The sequence below is a fragment of the Orbicella faveolata genome, unplaced genomic scaffold (genome assembly GCF_042242905.1).
Source record: "Orbicella faveolata isolate gen_17 unplaced genomic scaffold, um_ofav_v1 contig_4, whole genome shotgun sequence".
In the NCBI taxonomy this organism is placed as follows: domain Eukaryota; kingdom Metazoa; phylum Cnidaria; class Anthozoa; order Scleractinia; family Merulinidae; genus Orbicella; species Orbicella faveolata.
In genome coordinates this window covers 525,001-547,073 of record NW_028301569.1, presented here as the reverse complement: position 1 = coordinate 547,073, position 22,073 = coordinate 525,001, and the positions used below count along the sequence as shown (strand labels likewise).

Genomic DNA, 22,073 nt, shown 5'->3' with positions numbered 1-22,073 from the left:
ATGTTTCAAGGATAATAAATACACTAGCTTTCATTTGACTTAAAAAATATGCTCACATATTGGACATCATCTGTTCCAAAAGGCCACAGTTTTCCTAGCTGTTCTTTCAGAAAACAGGTACTGTTTGCTTCACGAAACATGTCTGCAGACACATCCAAGCTATCCAGACTATTGTATATGTTATTTCTCTTATCTTCCTTTTACATGCACATGTAATCTAACATTACAAGTACTAAATTTTAAATATATTTTTAGACTTGACCCACCAAGCACAAGAATGATTAGTTTACTACAGTGTAGATAAAAGTACTTTAAGTTACATCAGACAATAGTGACTACGCTTTGCTAATTGTTTTTTTTTTTTACTGTACTCACTGCTAAAGAAGATGTGTTGGCCAGTAGCTTCTCATAAGCTTTCTGTGCTTTCTCAAATGCTTCCTTTCTTTCTGGATGCAGTTCACCTTTGGTCTAAAGTAAAATCACCAAATTTGATAATTAATAATACTAACCAGTTTACAACTGAGACCAAACAACCACAGGACAACAAAATGTGGACAACATAACTGTACTGTATGATGCAGTTAAATGCAATTTAATGGAGTTAACAACAAAGAGCACCTGTGTTCCCGTAGTGGTCAGGGGTGTTTTGATATGTGCATGCACCAGGACTCCATGTGCTCCTGGACTGAGATATGACGTGTTGGCAGCCTTCACAGCCATAGCGTTTACAGTGAGTGTTGTTTTTCTTAGGAGCATGTCTTCGAGCATTCCCCCTCCCTTCCCTCCCTCTTTCCTCTGTTACATGTAATTCAGTGTGATGGGTGCCTGTCTCCCCTTCCGTGTGGGGGATCATGGTTCAGTTTGCCAGGATTTGCCAGCCATGAGAGCAATCTTCATCTAGGAGCTGGCTGCCAATAGTGGAAGCTCCTGGATGTCTCAGGCATCCAACCTCCATTTAGCAATGCAGTTGTTAATGTATACATGTACAATACATTAACTATAAACCAGTTAACTGCTTTGTAATTCAACTTGCATATTGACTGAAAGGAAGTGAAATCTGATGTACATAAAAGCTTAATAAGTGCTTATAATATTGTGAACTAAATTGCTGTTGAACTTTCCTCTGACACATTAGTCAGCTTTAAACTGACTCTCGTTTTGATGATTAATAATTGGTGTGATTAACTCAATAGTATAACTACAGTGTAAAGGACCTGTAATTTTCAAATTGGAATTAACATGTACCAATTAATTAATGTTGACTCATAAGTGCTTATAATATTGCGAACTAAATTGCTGTTGAACTTTCTTCTGACACATGAGTCAGCTTTAAACTGACTCTCGTTTTGATGATTAATAATTGGTTTGATTAACTCAATAGTATAACCACAGTGTAAAGGACCTGTAATTTTCAAATTGGAATTAACATGTACCAATTAATTAACGTTGACTCACAAGGGAGGAGAACCCAGAGAGATGACATGTGTGCATGAAAACAACAACAACAGCAACAACAAGCTTTCCTCAAACAACACAGCAAAAAATATTGAGGTAGATTGAGCCAAGGTTAACTCTAGCTTCTTGACTGCTTTCCAAACTTCCCTAATTCATCATAACTCAATCATGCACAACTAAAAGCATGAATCAATTGTTTATAACATGGCCAATGGAAATAAGGTCGAGTTAACTTGGCTCATGCCCCGAGTGTGTATCATTGGATTACGATGCACACTTATGTATGGAACGTGTATACCAAGTTTGATAGTGCAGCTTTGCTAGCTACAGTGTACAGTGTATATACATGTAAATGTACAATGTATCTAGTCTAAAGGCCCCTACTGGCCAATCCTTACAGGTATTATTCTGCTGTTTTAAGATCAACAAGTTAATAAAAATAAGTTCTATGTACCATTAAAGTTTGCCTGTTTTGCTTCTCTCTGTTTTGTAGATCCTTGTGTGCTTTGAGTAAATGGTTGGCCAGTGACTTGTAGTAAGTCAATAACAGTTGTTGAATTGCAGCTTGATCTTCAGCAGGAACTATAGCGCACTTTGGAAAGACAACCTTGTGTTTCTCAGCCATCAACCTTTGCTTCCGAGATGTTATACCAGCAAAGTCCTCGCCACAGTGACGAGCAAAGCTGCTGATGACCTGCACATATACATGGCTTTCTTTGTCACAATTAACAATGTTACTAAGGATGGTGCTAAGTATCTTAATGCCTTCAGGCAGTTTTGGAAAGACTCCTCCAATGATCAGCTCTCCTAACAGTCTCAGGGTGACACGATATTTACTCACATTTGCCAGCTGTGGAAATCAACATAAATAATAATTATTTAATATAGTACCCAAATTTGAGAGAAGTCAAAGATAGAACATCTTGAAAATGCTAGCTTTTTTTAAAAGTTAATGATCTCTTTCAATTATTTCATACTAATGTAGTTATTAACTTAGACTTATTTGATAGCATAGGTAATTGTTATTTTATTGTTTCTTTATTCAGAGATATCAGCACTCCCATGCTACACTGAAATCCGTATGGAAATAAAGTTATGTATGTATGTATGTATAACAAGAAAGCCAAGTTACGTCACTGCACAATTTTGGCTTTGTGCTTTCCCAACGTATAAATCTGTCTGTGTAAGTGTAAACATAAACTACATGTATTTACATGTACAGTATTGTAAGATATTGTACGTATGCATCCCTTAAAGATTAATCAATATCATGTTACAGCCATGTGAAAGTTGACCAGACTATAATGTCTTAGCAATCATAAATTTGTACATGTACATGTATGTCTTGTTTGACTGGCATATGATTTAAAATTCATGCTTCTGATTAGATGAACCACACAGGGGTAAAATTCCTCTTGATAATTTGGCATGTTGCAGGTGATTCAGTGTTAGTCGTCCTTCCTGCTAGGACTACATGTACCTCCACTGTACAACTGCAAGGTCTTTGAGAAAGTCTATCCTACACCATCAATTTTACGCCATGTAACATAACACAAAATACAATACCAACAGTAATTTACTCCATCCTTCGTATTGCGGTAGTTTCACCTGATGCCAGTTTGCCTAGACCAATAGCTCCATAGTGAATGGTTAAAGAACAAGATATAAACCTAATTATTTTGTGCGATTTCGTTTCATTATGCCCACAATGTTGTCTTTTACACTCAGACAGAAAAAGAGAAATTAAGTAAATCTTTCTTTTAACTTTCATTCCGGGTGAACAGACTTTTGGACAAACTGACATCAGGCAAACAACTACATGTAGCTATCAGGTGAAACAACTGATTACCCTACCTTCTCCTCTTCTTTCCCACCGTAGCCATCAAACATTTTCAGGAGTCCCTTTTTTAGAGGTTCACTGAAGTCAGCATACACTTGATGAATCAAGCCACAAATATGTGCCACACATCTCACATCTGCAAGCTTTAAAAACAAAACCAACAATCGGTTCACAACTGTAACCCTTTGAAAAATACAGACCATTTAAAATCTCCCTTCTCACATTCTGTACTTAAGTCAAATTATTGTTTCTTTTTTTTCCTTACTTAAAGGAAACTTATGCAGGTAATTAATTAAGGTAACGTTAACAACCATCTTAATAGCAATGATATAGCTTTACAGTGTCTAAGTACTAAAACTAGAAAATATTTCAATGCTTTAATACTCACCCAAAGCTACATGTACTACTAACAGTATCTAAAGTTTTACAGTTCAGTAAGCAGCTACATGTACTAGACAGTATAGATGCCATTTTAGCTGCTTTTCTTTGTCATTTGCAACTTAAACAACACTACAAACCTTCAATTTTACCAAGCCATCAACCATCGCAGCAACCTGTTGAAAAACAAGAAACAAATTGAAAATAATGCCTTGATGGAGCCACAACATCAACATTTTAACCAGCTTGCAAGCCACAAACTGGCAAAAATTTGTTACTTGTGAGTAATTTTTTATCACAATAATATATGATGAGTAAAACAAAAGGAAAAATCAATTCTTGGAAAATTCAGAACAGATACAAACAGCACAGTCAGCCAAGTACTGGGTCTATGTACTTGGCATGCACAAACAATGCACAATCCCCCCATGTATCTGTTCACTTGCTCTTACTATTAGCATTCCTAAATTTGGATTTTTACCAACCAGCTATTACAAACTTGAAAGAGACAAGATACTACCTGTCAGAAATGTTTCTTGTATTTTCCTCAGTTCATGTTTTCCCAAGCTTTTCCATATAAATTTACACTATAATAATTCTCTTTTTTACTTAATGTCATTATGCATGCTTTGAATTAATTCTCAACTCCAGACAAAATACACTGATACGAATCTTCAGCAAAACATTGTAGAAACTACATTGTACAGTGTGCACTTTCAGTATTTAACCCACCCTTCCTCAAAACATTTGTTTCATTTATAAAGTTGTTAGAATTTCCTAAAAGCTCTGAAAAGTTTTTCAGTGTTTTCTACCACCTGTGGTCAAGGAACTCACATTGCCTGACTTATAAGTACTTCAAACTGGGCTTACATCATATCAAATAATTATTATCACCATTTTCACTAACAAAAGGCCGTGCTTACTGCTTCCTGAACATATCTTGAGAGGTTTAAACCAGCAAATTCCTGCTCCAAGGATTCACGCTGAGACTCTGTAATGGTCCTCTAAACATGGAAACAAAAAGACATCATATGTCAAGCAATTTAATTACTAATGGCTCACATTTTCACCTTGAATTCACAATCAAGAAGAGAGCAAATTAAAGAACTTTGAGATACATGTAGATAGGTATATGTTGTATATGAGTGCAATTTTAATTAATTGTTCTGGGGTGGTAACTTCTTTTAGGAAAAACTCCAAGGTGCTTCCCAGGGGAGAAACCACGATAAGACTCATCAGTGATGTACATGTACATGTAAGCCAATCTGGCCAAGAGGCAGACTTTATTAAGTTATGCATATTGAACCTACAAAGTAAAGTACATGAAGCTAACTAGTAAATTCAGCCCTGCACATACCAATTTCTTAATAAATGCAGAATTTTTCTTCACTGAAGAGTCCTTTCCTTTAAAGTAAGACTCCTCAGGTCGCTGATCTGAAAATTAAACAATATCAATGTGCATGATACTATGTTGTAGGTCAATTTTGTTCACTCAACCCTAGCCCTAAATAGTGTAACCCACCATTCCAACCAATGCAATATACAGTTGAACCTCCACTAACAGCCACCTCTCTATAACAGCCACCTCTCTAAGATGGCCACTATTTTTGGTCCCAGAGGACAGTCCATACAGTACATGTACTGTACATTCACTCTTATTTTAACCTCTCTCAGCCACCTCTTCACAACAGTAATGGCCTCTAAAATGCCTCCCAACTGCCAAAATAACCTCTTGACATTGGCCAGCTAACCAACAACTGATGAAAGGTGTATACAGAAACCCACCTTATTATTCTAAAAGGTCATCAAACTTGACCTCTACCATGCATCATTGGACTCAGTTCCTGTTAAGGTGGCTCCATAAGGTAATCATTTGTTGTGTTGCACACACTATTGTTATGTTTTGAATGCTGTTTTTGCATTCATTTTCGCACCCAGTCCTCTCAGACTTATTACATGTACTGTGCGGCTCAGATAAGTGCAAACCAAAATATACGCGTAATTTGCGTAAGCCGAATACGCGTATGCATATACGCACATACGTGTATACAGTATATGCGCGTATGCCTGATAAGTATGTCTGAGCTAAGGTATTGTTTCTTCTTTTCTTAACAGGTCATTGTTGTTTTCAATGGCTTGACAGCTTGGCACAGAGTGAGAGAGATTTTTATTTATATTGAATACGCATATACAAGATACGCGCATATGCCTTCAGATGAGACTAAGCTGAATTGGGCACACCATTTACTGCTTTCTGTCAAATAGAACCGGGAATAGAAGCTTCAACAACCCCATCATCAAAGAGCAAACAATTTGTGCCAAGTACTACCAAAAGATAATGTTTTTCAAAAGAAAATGAACATGGTGCGTGCAAGTGACCTGCTGACACGTGCCAGAACACAGAACTTTTACTCACAGAAAAAATTGTAAACTCAATGTAAACCGCATGTCATGGAAACTTTGATAAACACTCCATTCTTCAATCAAGAAAAGAGTATGTAACTGCTAGAATGAATGATTTGTGCCAAATAGAAACGTAGATATCATTTCAGTTTCGATGAGAGATCTAGTCGGAACTAATGTGAAGTCAATAAACATTTTGCAAATGACTTCCTGAAGCGTGCCGATACACAAAACTTTTCCTTGAAGAAAATGAACTAAATGTGGGCAGCGCACTATAAAAACTTTGATCAACAATTCTTTCATCAAGGAAAGAGTTATTTTACCGTTTGAATGAACAATTTGTGCCAAACAGAGCCGGAGACATACTTTTTTTGACAGGAGATCTTATCGGACTGCAGAGACAATAAACATTTTGCAAGCGACTTGCTGACACCTGCCGATACAGAGAACTTTTCCTTGCCGAAAAATTGACTACACATGAGTGGCGCGCTATAGAAACTTAAATAAACAATTCGCCCATCAAGAAATGAGTATTTCTACCATTTGAATGAATGATTTGTGTCAAATAGAACCGGAGATCTCATTTTTTCGACTAGGCCACGGAATGCTTCAGACAAGAAACATTTCACAAACGATTTGCTGATGCGAGCGAAACACAAAACTCTTCCTTGTAGTTTCATAATTTACCATTCTCAAAATTAACTGGGAGTCAATGTAGAGACATAGGTGATTATTTCATTTAAAAACTATGAGGACTACTTCCAAAATAATTCTTTGCCCCGGTGAGTTGTTCAGAGCCATAAATTGCAAAGTAAACATTTATACACGTAATAGTAAGTAAATGCAAACAATTTGTTAAAATAATGAGTTTAAGTGACTGTTTCAATTTTTTTCCCAACTTCTTGGCAGCTAAAGATCAAGCAAGTGTTAATAAACAGTAGTTCGTCAGTGAACTTGCGGAGTGATCGAAAACTCAAAATATTTAAGAGTCAGTGACTGGAAATATCGAGAATGGCTGGCCAGGTTGGAAAAATCGAAAATCCTGAAACTTTGCCTAAAGAACGCTTTTAGGGAGCCACTTTTGAAAATATTATTCCGATTTTCTTAGAATTTAAAGTCTTCGAGAAGTTCGCGAAAAATGAAAATATAGCTTTTTGCCTCATTAAATATGCAAGAAATATCTGGAAAATTGACAAAGTTCTCGGTATTCGCATTGAAACAATTTACAAAACTAGAACTCAGGGTAAACTTAGCATAAGAGCTTTACTTTTCTTCTTTCTAACAATAGGAAGTTTTTCAAGCATTTTGAAGGATTCCGTCGGCCGTTGAAGAATTGCCTTCTAAAGCCCTTATGAAAACGGCAAAAATTGCGTAGTTTTACGGGCTTAAAACGCATCTTGGTATGTCCGATATGGAACTAAAACAAGTACTGTGCAAAAGGGTGTTGCTTCTACTATAATAATATGGAAAAAAATTTCTGGGCAATCGAGGTTCACACAGGTAAAATGCAAAAGTTCGCGACAGTCTCTTCTCAAATTTGCATAATGCAGTATGTTCAGAGAACTGTATTGTTGAGTACTCTAGTCGGTTTTTGTTCCATTTGTGGGCCTTGCTTTGTGGGAAATACACACAAAAAAGAGTTGATCCATGTCGTTATTACAACTTTGTTTCATTATTTCACGCAAGGTACATAAAACTACAGACAAAGCCCAAAATAGAAGTTCAGATACGCTACATGTATTACGTGACTGGCGTCACGTAATATTTATTTTCAGTTAGCTCCAATTGGAATTACTAGATTATTGAGGTTTAGACACTTGCTTATAATAGGGACATATCAGGGTTTGTCTTTCCCGTTTATATACACTCGATTAGTCTGCAAATATTCGAAAGGAGACTGGTCTTTTAATGTAAATTTTAGCATGTGTCTCGATTTTGATCTTGGTGATCCAGACAGACCAAGGGAGCAAGTTTTCTTGAAAAATAGAGTAAGGCTGTTCGAAATCGAGACTCATATAAAAATAACGGGGGTGCTTGTCGTACATTTTCGGGGTTAATCTTCGAAAGGTCCACCGCGAGAGGTTTCGCGGTACCTTTTACGGGGATTGAGCCGAAAAATATGACAGGGGATAATGTGTTATGTAAACGGTTGTCAGTTTAACCATCGATTTTCCCTCTTTCTTTATTATTTGGAAACTATTAAGGCTAAGTAATTCAAGGCACCAACAACGACAAAACAACACTGTTAGAAATATATCGAGTAGCCATTCTATGAAGAGCCTTCAATTTTCGTCAATTATGCAAAAATGTTCACCTAGCCTTAAAAACGTTTGTGTTTGCTGGCGCACGCTCTTACAGCCCAGATTTTTTGTTCCAAATACTGATTGAACAAGACCAAAAGTTAATCAAAGTATTTATTTCGACCCGATATTGGGCAAAATAAAACGCCTTTTAAGCCCGTAAAATTATGCAATTTTTGCCGTTTCCATAGGGGCTTGAATTCTTCGACAGCCGACAGAACCCCTCAAAATTTGATTTAATATAAAGATTTCAATATGCTTAGTTTATCCCGTGTTCTAATCTTGTAAATTGTTTCAATGCGATTATCGAGAACTTCGACTCAAGCGCGGCAGTAGCACGACGTTTGACTGACCATGCATTCACTCAGTTCAGCAGGCTGAATTAAAGTCGACGCGAGTACTTATAGCACGGCAGGCCTAATGCCGTTCCGCATGGCAGTAGCGCGACTTGGCTTCGAACGGCGTTCTCTTGCCATGCACGTGCCAAACTGAACCAGGGACGGCGGAGCCGGGATTGGGGCTTAAGCCCCCCCCCCCCCCCCCACTCCCCTCCACTTTTTACCACGATGACAGTTTATTTTGTTTTAGTATGAGGTACAGATGAAGAAATAAAGAAGAAGGAAATGAAGACGAAAAAAGTCTGGTTGACTACAGATTTACTAAGAATTCACAAAGCTACAACCTCGTACCAAATCTGTGGGAAGCTTTTCATGTTTACATAGTTTTAACCTTTTCGCTGCGTGCACTTCCTTCCCACACACCGGGAGGCTTGTGTAAAAGCGCAGGTCAGTCAGTACTAAGGTCGTGAGATATCATGGAGGGCTGAGAAAGATGTATCAAGCTCACAATACCTTCAAAATATATTGCTGTAAATTAAATGCACTAAAAGTACCTGTCATTTTATGGTTCATCCACTAGGTTGATTTTCTTAAGAACTACACCATGGGGATAATCAAAAATACCATTTCCAAGCCCCTAGACTTAAAAAGGTTTTTTGGGGGGAGGATGCCCCTAGACCCCTCTACAAACTTGCGCCGGCACCGCTCGTTTTCAAGCCCCGCACCTTCCCTTCCCCCCTCCCCCCCTTTCTTTCACTTGAAAAAAGACTCCGCCGTCCCCGTGAATTCATATCCTGCTGCATCAGCTGCAGTTGCTTTCTAGCATTTAAAAAGGTCTTCAACAAAGCAAACTTCTTCCGATCTTCTGCGCGAATGAATTAAATTCGACGTTTGGACTAGGCCGAATTCCAACCGAGGTCAGATCGCGGGACAGACATCAAGCAGTCTTACTCTATTTTTCAAGAAAACCTGCTTCCTTGGTCTAGTTGGATCACGTTAATAAAACTTCTTCGTTTCATTTAGTGCTTCTAATTAATCCGTTTCCCATGAAGATCAAAATCGACACACACTGGTTAAAAAATACTTTAAAAGACCAGTCTCCTTTCGAATATTTGCAGACTAATCGAGTGTATATAAACGGGAAAGACAAACCCTGCTATGTCTCTATTATAAGCAAGTGTCTAAGGCCCAGTTCAGATGTCGTGCTTTTGCTGTGCCGAACTAAATTCAGGAATTACGTTTGACAAAAGCACGGCAGAAGCACGGCGTCTGAATCAAACTTTTGAATTAAGTTCGGCAAGCAATTAAGTTCGACAAGCTCTGCCGTACTACACGACTCTGGCACGGCAGTAACTCAAACGTCGTGCTTCTGCCGCGCTAAACAAAATTCATAAATTATATTTATGTATTTTGGGGAGATTGCGTTCCCACGGGGAGTTAGGAGGAGAATTGTTACGAGGCATCAGTATATCCCGAATTTGGTTCGACTCTGGCACGACGTCTGAATGAGAGTTGTTTTCCTGCTGTGCTACAGCCAAACCTAATTGTATTTAGTTCGGCACGACAGAAGCACGACGTCTGAACTGGGCCTAAACTTTAATAATCTAGTAATTCCAATTGGAGCTAACTGAAAATAAATATTACGTGACGCCAGTCACGTAATACATGTAGCGTGTTTGAACTTATATTTTGGGCTTTGTCTGTAGTTTTATGTACCTTGCGTGAAATAATGAAACAATGTTGTAATAACGACATGGATCAACTCTCTTTTTGTATATTTCCCACAAAGCAAGGCCCACAAATGGCACAAAAACAGACTAGAGTGCTCAACAATACAGTTCTCTGAACATACCGCATTATGCAAATTTGAGAAGAGACTGTCGCGAACTTTTGCATTTTACCTGTGTGAACCTCGATTGCCCAGAAATTTTTTTCCATATTATTATAGTAGAAGCAACACTCTTTTGCACAGTACTTGTTTTAGTTCCATATCGGACATACCAAGATGCGTTTTAAGCCCGTAAAACTACGCAATTTTTGCCGTTTTCATAAGAGCTTTAGAAGGCAATTCTTCAACGGCCGACGGAATCCTTCAAAATGCTTGAAAAACTTAAAACTTCCTATTGTTAGAAAGAAGGAAAGTAAAGCTCTTATGCTAAGTTTACCCCGAGTTCTAGTTTTGTAAATTGTATCAATGCGAATACCGAGAACTTTGTCAATTTTCCAGATATTTCTTGCATATTTAATGAGGCAAAAAGCTATATTTTCGTTTTTCGCGAACTTCTCGAAGACTTTAAATTCTAAGAAAATCGGAATAATATTTTCAAAAGTGGCTCCCTAAAAGCGTTCTTTAGGCAAAGTTTCAGGATTTTCGTTTTTTCCAACCTGGCCAGCCATTCTCGATATTTTCAGTCAGTGACTCTTAAGCATTCATTGACGTTTTTAACAATATGCAAATTTGGCGTTGTAACCTGATCCTTTTTTATTCCAGGAATGTCCTTTGTTTCTCCAACAATGTTTCAGATAAAGAAACTTACAGGAATGCATAACAAAGAGACATATACACGCATACATATGCGCATGTGTGCGCATGTTGACATATGCGTATGCACAAAATATGCGCATATAATACAGTAAAAACCCGCGTGTAAGAACCTAGGGATTTAAGAACCTTCAGGCAGAAATTTGCTTTTTTAATACCCCAAAATGCAAGAACCTGTTAAGCCAAACAAATTCCAACAGGTTCTTATATGTGGGGTTTAACTATTTAATTTATATATATTTTTACCAAAAACCAAAAAGGTGATCAAGAGTTTAGAAAATTGAACTGTTCTTGATGGAAAGATACATTTTATATACAGTACTGTATCATTGATCAATTAATGTTGTTGGACTTTTGGCAACATGGGTACATCAATAAATATTTATAATGAAGGACAGACCAGATTTTATACTATTTTCTGATAATCAACAACAATGTGTACTCTGTAGAAATTAAGAACCTAATTAAGAACCTACTTAGCCTAAACTGTCAATAAGTACCCCATAATACAAGAACCTGTTTTGCCAAACTCTGAAAAAAGTAGGTTCTTACATGCGGGTTTTTACTGTATCCGTATGTGTAGTTCACATGTATATCTGAGCTGCACTGCAATAAGCAATGATGAAATACATGTCAGGGCTCAAAATTAACTTTTTTGTTTGGCAGCCAGCTGGCGACTAACGGAAAAATTTTGGTCGCCAGATCGTAAATTTTGGTCGCTAACTTATTTTATATATAACTTACACAAGAACTCGATTATATATGTTACTTTGCATGCAGGAAAAGTCACAACTGAAGAGCGAAAACAATTAGAAACAACACGAGTAACACTTAGTTATAAAGCTACCGTTGTTCTCGGGTGATATGTCTATGCTCCGAAGGTGATGGTTGTCTCCACAGTCATTTTAAATGAAGCGAAGCATAAAATGTTTTAAGTGCGTGGCTCTCATTGTGAGACAAACACGGGCCCTTGTGTATTTTCCCTTTGCTACTTCTTCGAAATGCCGTTCTTTATTTTGTACTTGCTTGTCTTGACGCCTTTTGCTCACGCAGTTCTTCAACTGATTGGTATCTGCCGCCATTTTCGCGGCAAATGAAAAGCACATGGCGTTGAAGTGCGCCTGCCATCCCAGTTTCGGAAGAAGCCGCTGAAACAATATGGCGCGACGTGAACGCAGTATCGATGTGTCGAAATACATTCAATTTTTTTGATTATCATGTAATATTCAGACATTATTTAACTGGGGATGGAAAGGCAAGTTGTATACTAGCTACCATATCCGATTGATTTCCTCATATAAAGATTTAAAAACAAAAGTTGTGTTGTGGTTTTCTTTAGCTGTCGGACAAAACGCGAGTTGCCAGCTGGCGACAAGTTCTGAAAATTTAGTCGCCAGTGCTCAATTTTTTGTCGCATTGGCGACCAGTGAGTCGCAATTTCGAGCCCTGCATGTACTGTTTTACTATCACCTCTGTTAAAATTTTGGCTTTTAGTGTTGAATTATGACTGCCAAAATAAAATTAAAAATGGGCTTTTACCATTTACATGACTTTATTTGTGATTTTTGTAAGTTTCCTCTGTTGAAATCTTCCAAAATTTTCACAGTACATCAAATCCACAGGGAAGTGAATTTTAAACACGAAGTAGGTAGGGTCGACAGTTTGTTTGATTTTTGCAAATTTATGTCTTTTTACTTCTGCGGAAAAACTGGTCAATTAGATTTCCCGGAAAAATGACCTCCAACCAAAGCAAAACATTATTTTATCGCCAGTCTACCAAATTTTTCGGAATTTCACCAAAGGAAACGAGAGAAAATTCACTGACAGTTTTCCTTTTTGTGCCCATGTTGCCTGGCTTGAGAAAAGTGCCGTCCGGTCATCAGAGACAAGTAGATTTTCCTTCTGGGCAAGTAACATTTCATTGCCACTTACCCAATGGGCAAAGGATCAAATTGTGCAACCGTTAGAACGTGTTCTTCATCCGTTAGGCATACTTAGTTAGCCGTTAGAACGTTAGGAGAGAGCGTTAGAACGCTTTGATCATCCATTAGGCACAATTAGATAACCGTTAGAACGTTAGGACAAAACGTTAGAATGATGTGAAGGCCGTTAACTATCCGTTAGCTATCCGTCCGTTAGCGACCATTTAACGGATAAGCGTTAAGATACATTTTCCCGTTCACGGTCACATTTTTGACGAAATTCGAGGTGTTTGGATAGCCGATGAAACACTGTCTCGAGTGTTTGATATGTCTTCTCAATCGAAACAAAAACTAAGGAGAAAATGGAGAAGTAAAATCGTCAATATCTATGCTAATTAAGAACGGGTATCCAAACCTCCTTCACGGTTGCGATTTTCATTGTTTTAACTTGATGAATTATTAATGAGTTTCAGAAGTTTTTCCAAACCCTGTGTCGATGTCATAAAATATAAAAAGATACTTACTTTTCCTACATGTAAGAGTCTGTGCAGATTATAAGCTTGTCATCTCAGCGTATGTGTGATCGTAAAACTATATGGAGCCACCATAAGTTTCTGTTTCATTAATACACTGTTTTTTTATATATGTTAGAATACACATTTTTTGAAAAAAATATTGCATAACTGAAACAAGCAGGTGTCATATTACACCCCTATCTCCCCATAACAGCCACCTCTCTACAATGGCCACTTTCCTCTCTCCCCAAGGTGGCCATTGTGTAAAAGTTCAACTGTAATTGTGTTACAAGAGTTTAACTCCAGACCAGGCTTTCAGCCAGGATTCAAAAGTGGGTGTCCAAAATGCGCTATAGGACCTGCTCAAATGAACATTTATAAGGCAACATGAGAAAAATAGAACAATTTTCTTTAAAAAGTGGCCGTCCACAGGATGACTGGATGCCCATCTGGTTACAAACCTACTCCACACCAACAATTTGGATGCAAAGCATGATACTTTTTTGATATTGTTAGAAGTACATGTAGATCAGTATTTGAAAACTGTTTCTTCAAAACAGGGCTTGAAAAAAACTTGAATTCTAGCTTGCCCTTCGGACAAGCAGCTCTCAAATCTTGCTTGCCCTGGTCAAGACATGGGTTACTTTATTTTATTTAGTTGGAAGACGAGTTGCCTGGGTCCTTACTTTTTGGGCCAGTAAGATCTACCCAACAGGAAAATCTTCTTGTCGAGGACGACAAGAAAATACCTATTCAAGATCCTTCAAAGTTCTACAAGTGTCTCCAAACACACAACATGCAGCTCAAGCCTCAAGACTGCATTCTTGTTTCACAAAAGAAAATGTCAACTTACATTTGACTAGTACTGTACTGTTAGTGCCAGATGGAAAACATGGTCAGTTTGAGTAACTATAAAATAAGGCATGTGACCAACCTATGGCAGCCAGATTCTTCTCTCGCATAGCAAGCTTCTGTTCAACCCACTCTTGTGCTTCTTTCAAGGATTGTTTCTGCATGTGCAAATAATTTCATTACACGTGTACAGTAAACTGCTTGACATTCATGCATGACCAGGTAATTCCCACCATTTTCCCCTTCTTTTGAACAGAACTCTACAACTCCACTCGGCTGACATTTCAACTGATTGTTGACTGCTTTAGAAGCATTCCAAGGAATTATAATAGTTATTATACTGTGTGCAAAGTACAACCAAATTTCATTACAATCAGTTGAAAACAATCAGCTGCAGAGCAAATGAATTTTCCTAGTAGCATCCAGGCTTTTCAAAATGAGCTGGCACCTGATGCAAGTCACCAGCTCCTTCAAAGACTTGCATGGACTATACACCTACATTACTTTTTGTATTTCAACATTTATTATCAATACCCAGTCGTGTACAATGTACATGAATACACCTTGTGAAGAAGTACATGTTACAAATGAACAGGTGCAAAAATCAACAGTCTGGCTATTTTATGTATCATCCTTTTTGAACTTGGAAGCAGGAAGAATTTTTGGCAGGTATTCTGTTCTCAATGTACAATTTATACATGTATCAGATTCCTAGGCAAATACATTTTCCATGACTCTCACTCACATCACAGGTTTATCAAGATTTTCAAGCTGCTGTGCAGTTTTCATTTTCAGTTTTCAGTTTTAATGTCAGTGATAAATGATCTACATTGTAATCTGTGTATTATAGTTAACTGCGCTCAGTCAAATAAATACATGTAGATTTGATACGGTTTGATTTGATTAACAAAAGCTAATCTGGTTTTGTTTAATTTGTTAATAACCCATATGCATGTTGATGTCAGCCGTGCTAATTTCACCACCAAGCTTCGTTTGTGTTTTGCATTTTCATTCTTTGTGTGTGAGAATTCTTTTCAACTACACCAGTGGTGGATCTAGGGGAGGGGCCCCCCTTATTTTGGGTGGAAAAAGAAGAAATGACTGAAATAAGAAAAGCTGCCAGGGCAAGTAAAACAAAAGCGTGCCCCTCCCCCTCCCCCTTAGCTCAAAGTCTGGATCTGCCGCTGTACACTGCACTAGGAATTCGCTGTTGTAAAACTTTTAAGTTTACAATTCCAAAACGAGGCTTGGTGGTGAAATTTGCAGGTCTGGCGTAAACATGCTTATGCCCTTTTTAAGTAGATTAATACAACCACTAAAGACTGCATAATATTCAGTTTATATAACACAGCAAAATCAGTTGTTATTCGTAGCATGTTATGAACTACATGTACATGTACTTGAGCATACCATTTCTTCCTCTTCTTTTCTTAGCTCCTCTTCGTCCTCCTCTTCCTTCCCTTTGTTACTGTCCACATTGCCTGTGTCCTTAAAAATACAAATTATGACACTGTCTTGAATGAAATCCCATTGCATTGTTCCTGAAAATTATTAATATCTACATGTACATTGTATACCTTTCCCACAAAAGATGTTTTGGTCATGGTTAAGACTCCCCTCAATCCAAACTCAGAATTCCCAAGGATCTTCTATCTGTATTTCATTAGACCAGACAATAAACCAGCCCATCTAACTTTATGAAATGACTACTATACCCATTGATCAATAAACAATCAGTTACACTGTACTTGGTATCAGCTTCAAATATCCACTGGACCTCAAATAAAGTATGTGAAATATACAACAAGTGCATTGAATTAATATTTGACCTTTCCTTGTGGACACAGCATTTATCAGCCTGGTATTCCTTTGGACCTGGATGTTCCCAAAAAACAATAGGAAGACATTGTAAATTTTACCTTATCATCCCTGCACTCATTAATGGCAGCCTTCATCTCCTCCTCGCTGAAATGAAAACAAATTGCTTAATTATTACTTTTTACAGGACATGAGGCAAAAGTCATATTCTGGTGATGATCATGTTTGCCAGACAGATACAGTAACTCATTAATAAATGTACATCAGCCAGGCAAAATGGTAATAAGGGGAATCAGTTTTTCACCACAGCAAAGAAAATTAAATAACTGCACTTGCTTAGAAACACTCAAAGACCCCTTTCCAGGCTATAGGTCTTCTGATTGATCTGGATTACAACACCCTGTCCATAAGTCACTGCGCCTCTACAAGCGAATATATAAAAGATCATATATTTGAACTGCAGAGAAAGATACATGTATAAGACGTGATTGATAATTGAAGTTATACACACAACTTGCTGTGAAAAATTTTAAAGCCTGAAAAAAAAAAAAATTCAGGCTTGAACGGGATTTAATTTCATAACTGCTTAAACTGTGTATATAACTGTGATAATCAGTCGTAGATTCACTGCACCTCTGTTCAAATCTCTTTGTTTGAAACAAAAGCTGTCCATCTTAAAACACATGTCTGACATAGGTCAGGTTACATAGCACGTCGAAAGATGGCGTGTTGAAAGATAGTCGCTATGCACATAACTCTGAAAGCAGGTGTAACATGATTGCAAGTGCTGAAGTTGTTTTCGTTTCTTCCTAGGGTTACTTGCATCATTTTTGCTAGAGCGACTAATTCTGACATCTGGCAAGCGATCACAGCGCATACTACCTAGTCTTGGAGAAACTGAAGTAAGCCACCTTAAAATGGACATTTCACTTGGTCAAAAAGTGCCTTGCATTAACGTCCAGAAATGAACTTGCTTTACCCTCCTCCAACCCCCTCAAAAAAAAAAAAAAATTGTCCAGTTGCAATAAGCAGTGAACCCTAACCCTAACCCTAACCCTGACCCTTAACAAAATGATCCACTGCCAACAAAGGCCCAGCAGGTTATTATTGTAGTGGCTCTTGAACACTCCACATACAGGTTGTAAAATTCACTATTTTTTGAAGCTAACCTTTGGAACCATTTTCTTCTATGCTGTAAGTCTTTTAAAAGACCTGTTTACTGGCTTTCTCTATACTTAACCCTTACATCCTCATGGTAATCCACTATGGCTTCTTTTTCTTATTACTTCTTTAACAACTTAAATATACAAATAAATAAAGCTTAAACCCCAGCTCAGAAATAAACCATCTTTACTAAGTTGCAATATACCTTCTCCTTTGATGCATTACAAATCTCCTACGTAAAATTTAGGTTCGAGTACAGTCACACTTGAAATGATCCAATTAGTACAATAAACACAGCATGTATAATCGTTTATTTTAAAATCGAAACTGTTTTGAAAATGAAAACACATCGAGAGTAGATTACTCCAAAGTAATTTTTCGTGCTTATAAACTTTGTTTAATATATAAAGCTTGGAATATACCAGGAACCAGCATTAGCAACTTTACTACCCTTTCCATGAATAAAAATAACCTTTACCGTTATATTTTTTCATTTTATCCTGGTAAACCAACTGCTAAGCTGTGGAAAATTCAGCCAGTAAACGGAAATGAGGCGAACTGCTGCAGTTGATACGATCAATTTGAGTCACCTTACAACATGTTCAGCTGTTTCTTGTTGAACTAGGCCTGGCCGTATACGCACATTATTAGACTTTGGGTTAAACGCTACATTAATCCGTTAAATACCTTTTGGCTTTCTCCATACTTGTACCAGTTTCATTTTCTGGAGTCGGGCTGATAAAATTTTGGGCTTTCTCTTTCTTTACTTTGTCTGAGCTTTCCACCGCTTCGCGCGTACAATTTCGCACCACGCACTTTTTGCCTCCAGAAATTTGCTCCGCTTCCCCACATTCTGCCTTGCTTTTTTCCTCATTCATGGACGATCAATAACGCTTTCTTTCCTTTCGACATCGAGGGAAAAGTGGGTCAATGCGCTAGTAAAGGAAAGTTATCATCCGCCATCTTTTTAACGCCTCCGCAGTCAAGCTTTCCGTGAGTTATTCAGCTTTCGTGACCTGGTGCTGTGTTAGACACCAGACTCTTTTCATTATTTTCCTTGACAACGGTCATCGTTCCCAGAGCTTCTCGGTTTTCATTTTGAAGTTCACACAATGAAAACGGTGCGGAGCATCTCGCTAATAATGATGACAAAAACGGTTATTTTTTTTCTTTTGTACACCAAAAAAAGAAAAGAAACTGACTACTGACTCTACATTAGTGTGTGTGGGGGGGGGGGGGAGGGATGGGTAAAAGGGACGGGGGTGCTCTTCTACCTGTTAGGGGTTAAAAACGCGCAGCGGGTGAGCCGGACAAAAATGACAGGAGATAATGTGTTGCTTTTGAATTGGTACCTCTTAGGGGTGAAAAAAAATTCAAGCTACGCCCACAAAACATGTACAGGATCTTGGTACCTCTTGCGGATTCTTTTCAAAACTTCCGACGAACACCCCCGTCCACTTTTTCCCCATTAGAGTTGAAAGAGGATCTCAATTGGGCTAACCGTTAGCTGTAAGACGGGCAAAATATTTAGCTGCTGGGCGTAAAAATTGGAAAATTTTAGCCGTTAGACGTAAAACATAGGTAAAAAAGGCGCGCAAAAGTAATTTTTTTTTTTGTGAATTAAAAGCCCCTGGAGGTCGCAGCACTCAGTGGACTCTTCTTAACAGTTATGACAGGGTTAATCCAAAAAGTTTGTTTGGTTTCGATGTACAGCAAAAAAACGTATAATTTTCTCACCTTAGGAAACGTGATATCAAGCCTACTTTTATCAAGGTTTGATTTTAACAATCGATTAGTGGCTTTGTTTATTAGAACTACATGGAACTGTCCCCAGCAAGACTGTCTGTGATAGTATAGCTAACGGTAAACAGAAGATTGGTGTTGAATCTGGATAATTTTTCTGACTAACTTTATAACAAAAACCATTATAATTTTAAGATCGTCACGCAATAGCATGGTCTTATTCTATTGCCAGCAATGATCGTAGTTTTTTTCGTTTTTTTTTTTTTTTTTTTTTTTTTTCGGTTTTGATATGCCACGAAACTACTTCAAATACCGTAAATGTCGACTTCAAAACTCATTTAAACAAGACGAAATTATTGAAGGTAAACAGTGTTAGCAAACTTGAGACTTGGAACAACCAGTAGTACCCTTGGATCAGAAGACGTGAGTTCTTCCAATCCTTAAACTGGGACCAACTTGAACAACGAAACATCAAGCCATCCTGGAATACAAAGAAAGACTTTTGCTTAAGTAAGCATTCTTTTAAAACAAACAAATTTACATACATACTGTAAACTATGGCCGGAAGGTTTTGATGTGATTCTAAACGAGATGAGATATAGCCAGTCATTCTGTCACAGTTGCAAAGGTGGCATTTTAATTTATCTTTCTTTGACAGCAAAAAGGGGTGTTTTGCTATTTCTTTGTTCCTATGTAGTTCAAGAAACTGCCTTCCCTGCTGATGGTTTTGTCTCATTCAGTTGTTGTTGTTTTTGTTTTGTTTTGTTTTGTTTTGTTTTGATTTTTTCAAATAAAAGGAAGGAGAAGAGGAAGAAGACAAAACTATTAGCAGGAAAAAAATTGATCAAAATGTAAGCATGAATGCCAGTCGGCTTAAGAGCCTGTCTGTGTGTCTGAGTGGATGTACATGCGTGTGTTTGTCTGAACATTGCGTCGTCAATTTGATATCACAACCTAGTGCATGAGTTATCCATTATATACTTTGTTTTATAGCTTCGGTGCACTTATTTACCACTTTCTTTTAAAAATTAGTTATCCATCAGCATTAAGGTTTTGAAATATTCACGACAGTTCCCTTTAGCCGCTGCATTTGCCAACGTTTTGAAGGATTCTGTCACTCATAATACAAGCTATAGGTGACACTATTTTAGACTCTTTTTAGGCGATTCTGTTGTATAAAATGGCTGAAACAATTTTAGTTGCTGGTCCAATCTCTGGGTTCTAAGAATTCAACCAACCATCAATGAATCAGCCAATCAATCAATTTACTTATTAATTAAGTCGTGATCTATGTTTGCGGGTGTGAAGCAAAATGCCGAAAAAGGGAAGTCCTCTACTGCCTCTGAGTGTTCCCATGTGAGTTTTTGTGCTTTCACTTCTTCCTCTGCTTCATCTGTTTCCACAGCAGTCATTAGGGATGAAGATTTCTCTCGTTCCATTTCAGTGACGGACAAAACTGTTAACCCTCAAAAAAAATAAATAAATAAAACGTGCTCTTCTGTGACAATGCCTTGCCTGACAGACTGTGGACTAATTTCAACTATGTTCGGATCAATTTTTCTGGGGAAAAGTAACGCTACCAGATTTTCAGGCTTTATATCACAAAGACGACATACGAACAAAGTCACAAACTCTAATAACAGACGCAAAAGTTCAGTTTCCTCACATTTTGTACTAGCCTTGATTGAAGAAAGACGAAAAATCCTCATGATCAGTTAAATTAGAGTTTTACCTTCGGGTGAGCACTTCATTCCGCCCTTCGGAAACGGCTCTAAAATTCTGCACAATTGCGCAAACACTGGGTATTTTCCATCTTTCCCTTCAATGATGGAAAAAAAATACAACCATTGGATGTAACAATGTATAGAGGACTCGATTTAATGTTTTACAATAGCTGTTTCATTTCTCGCGCGCTGATTGGCTCATTTTTATCATCAATAAAAGAACGGACGGATAAAATTTTAATTTAAGCGAAATCAACTTTCGGCTGTGAAAGGTAGATACAGCGGTGAAACTATTAGGCTCATTAGTGATATAATGGAGCAAACTAAGAAAATCAATTGCTCTGTTATATTACTGTCGCTAGATTTTCAGAAAGCTTTCGATACTTTAGAATAGTCATGCATAAGCAATGTATTAAAGATGTATAACTTTGGTTATAGCTTAAGAAATTGGATAAAGGTACTTTATACGGAAGTAGAGAGTACAGTGCTTAACAATGGTTACGCAACAAATTGGTTTAAACCATCCACCGAAGTAAGGCAAGGATGTCCACTTTCACCGTATCTGTTGATCCTAACTGCAGAACTAATGTCTAACAAAATTCGCCAAAGTATAGATTTCAAGGGAATTTCTGTGTTTGAAAAGGAAATTAAAGTCAGTCAGTAATTTGCTGATGACACCAACCTTTTTTTGTGCCAATCTGTCTTCTGTGGAAAAAGGATTGCAAATTGTAGTAGATTTTGGTGCAATTTATGGTCTTAAGTTAAATATAAAGAAAACTAAAGCTGTGTGGCTGGGGAAATGGGCGAATAATAAGAGCAAGCCGTTACATTTAAAATGGGTTAGTAGCCCAACTAGAATTTTGGGTATTTACTTTTCCTACGACGAGAAAGGAAACAATGAAATGAATTTCAACCTTAAGATGAATAAACTACAAGCAAAGTTAGACATATGGAGATCACAAGATTTAACACTACTTGGTAAAACCATGATAATCAAGGCGCTTGGGATATCATCTTTAATATATTCAGCTTCAAACATCAATGTACCAAACGATATTGCCGGCAACGTCAAGAGAAGG

General features: G+C 37.6%; 1 protein-coding gene across 5 annotated transcripts in view; it reads right to left on the bottom strand.

Annotated features, from left to right (window-relative positions):
• The window catches only part of LOC110053690 (regulator of nonsense transcripts 2-like), a 41,343-nt gene extending 20,254 nt beyond the window's left edge, over nt 1-21,089 (bottom strand). For 4 of the 5 annotated variants that reach the window (XM_020759950.2, XM_020759949.2, XM_020759951.2 and 1 more), the window contains exons 1-11: nt 19,678-20,735; nt 18,215-18,663; nt 16,465-16,510; nt 15,956-16,033; nt 14,628-14,703; nt 5,031-5,107; nt 4,597-4,677; nt 3,814-3,849; nt 3,310-3,438; nt 1,910-2,305; nt 376-468 (exon numbers count right to left, since the gene is read on the bottom strand). In XM_020759950.2, the coding sequence (XP_020615609.2) occupies nt 376-468; nt 1,910-2,305; nt 3,310-3,438; nt 3,814-3,849; nt 4,597-4,677; nt 5,031-5,107; nt 14,628-14,703; nt 15,956-16,033; nt 16,465-16,510; nt 18,215-18,405 (1,203 nt within the window). In that variant the 5' untranslated portion in view covers nt 18,406-18,663; nt 19,678-20,735. Of the gene's footprint in view, nt 1-375; nt 469-1,909; nt 2,306-3,309; nt 3,439-3,813; nt 3,850-4,596; nt 4,678-5,030; nt 5,108-14,627; nt 14,704-15,955; nt 16,034-16,464; nt 16,511-18,214; nt 18,664-19,677; nt 20,736-21,002 lie in introns of those variants that run through there. The other variant, XM_020759948.2, reaches the window with a different exon arrangement.
• Between the last annotated feature and the right edge of the window lie 984 nt (nt 21,090-22,073).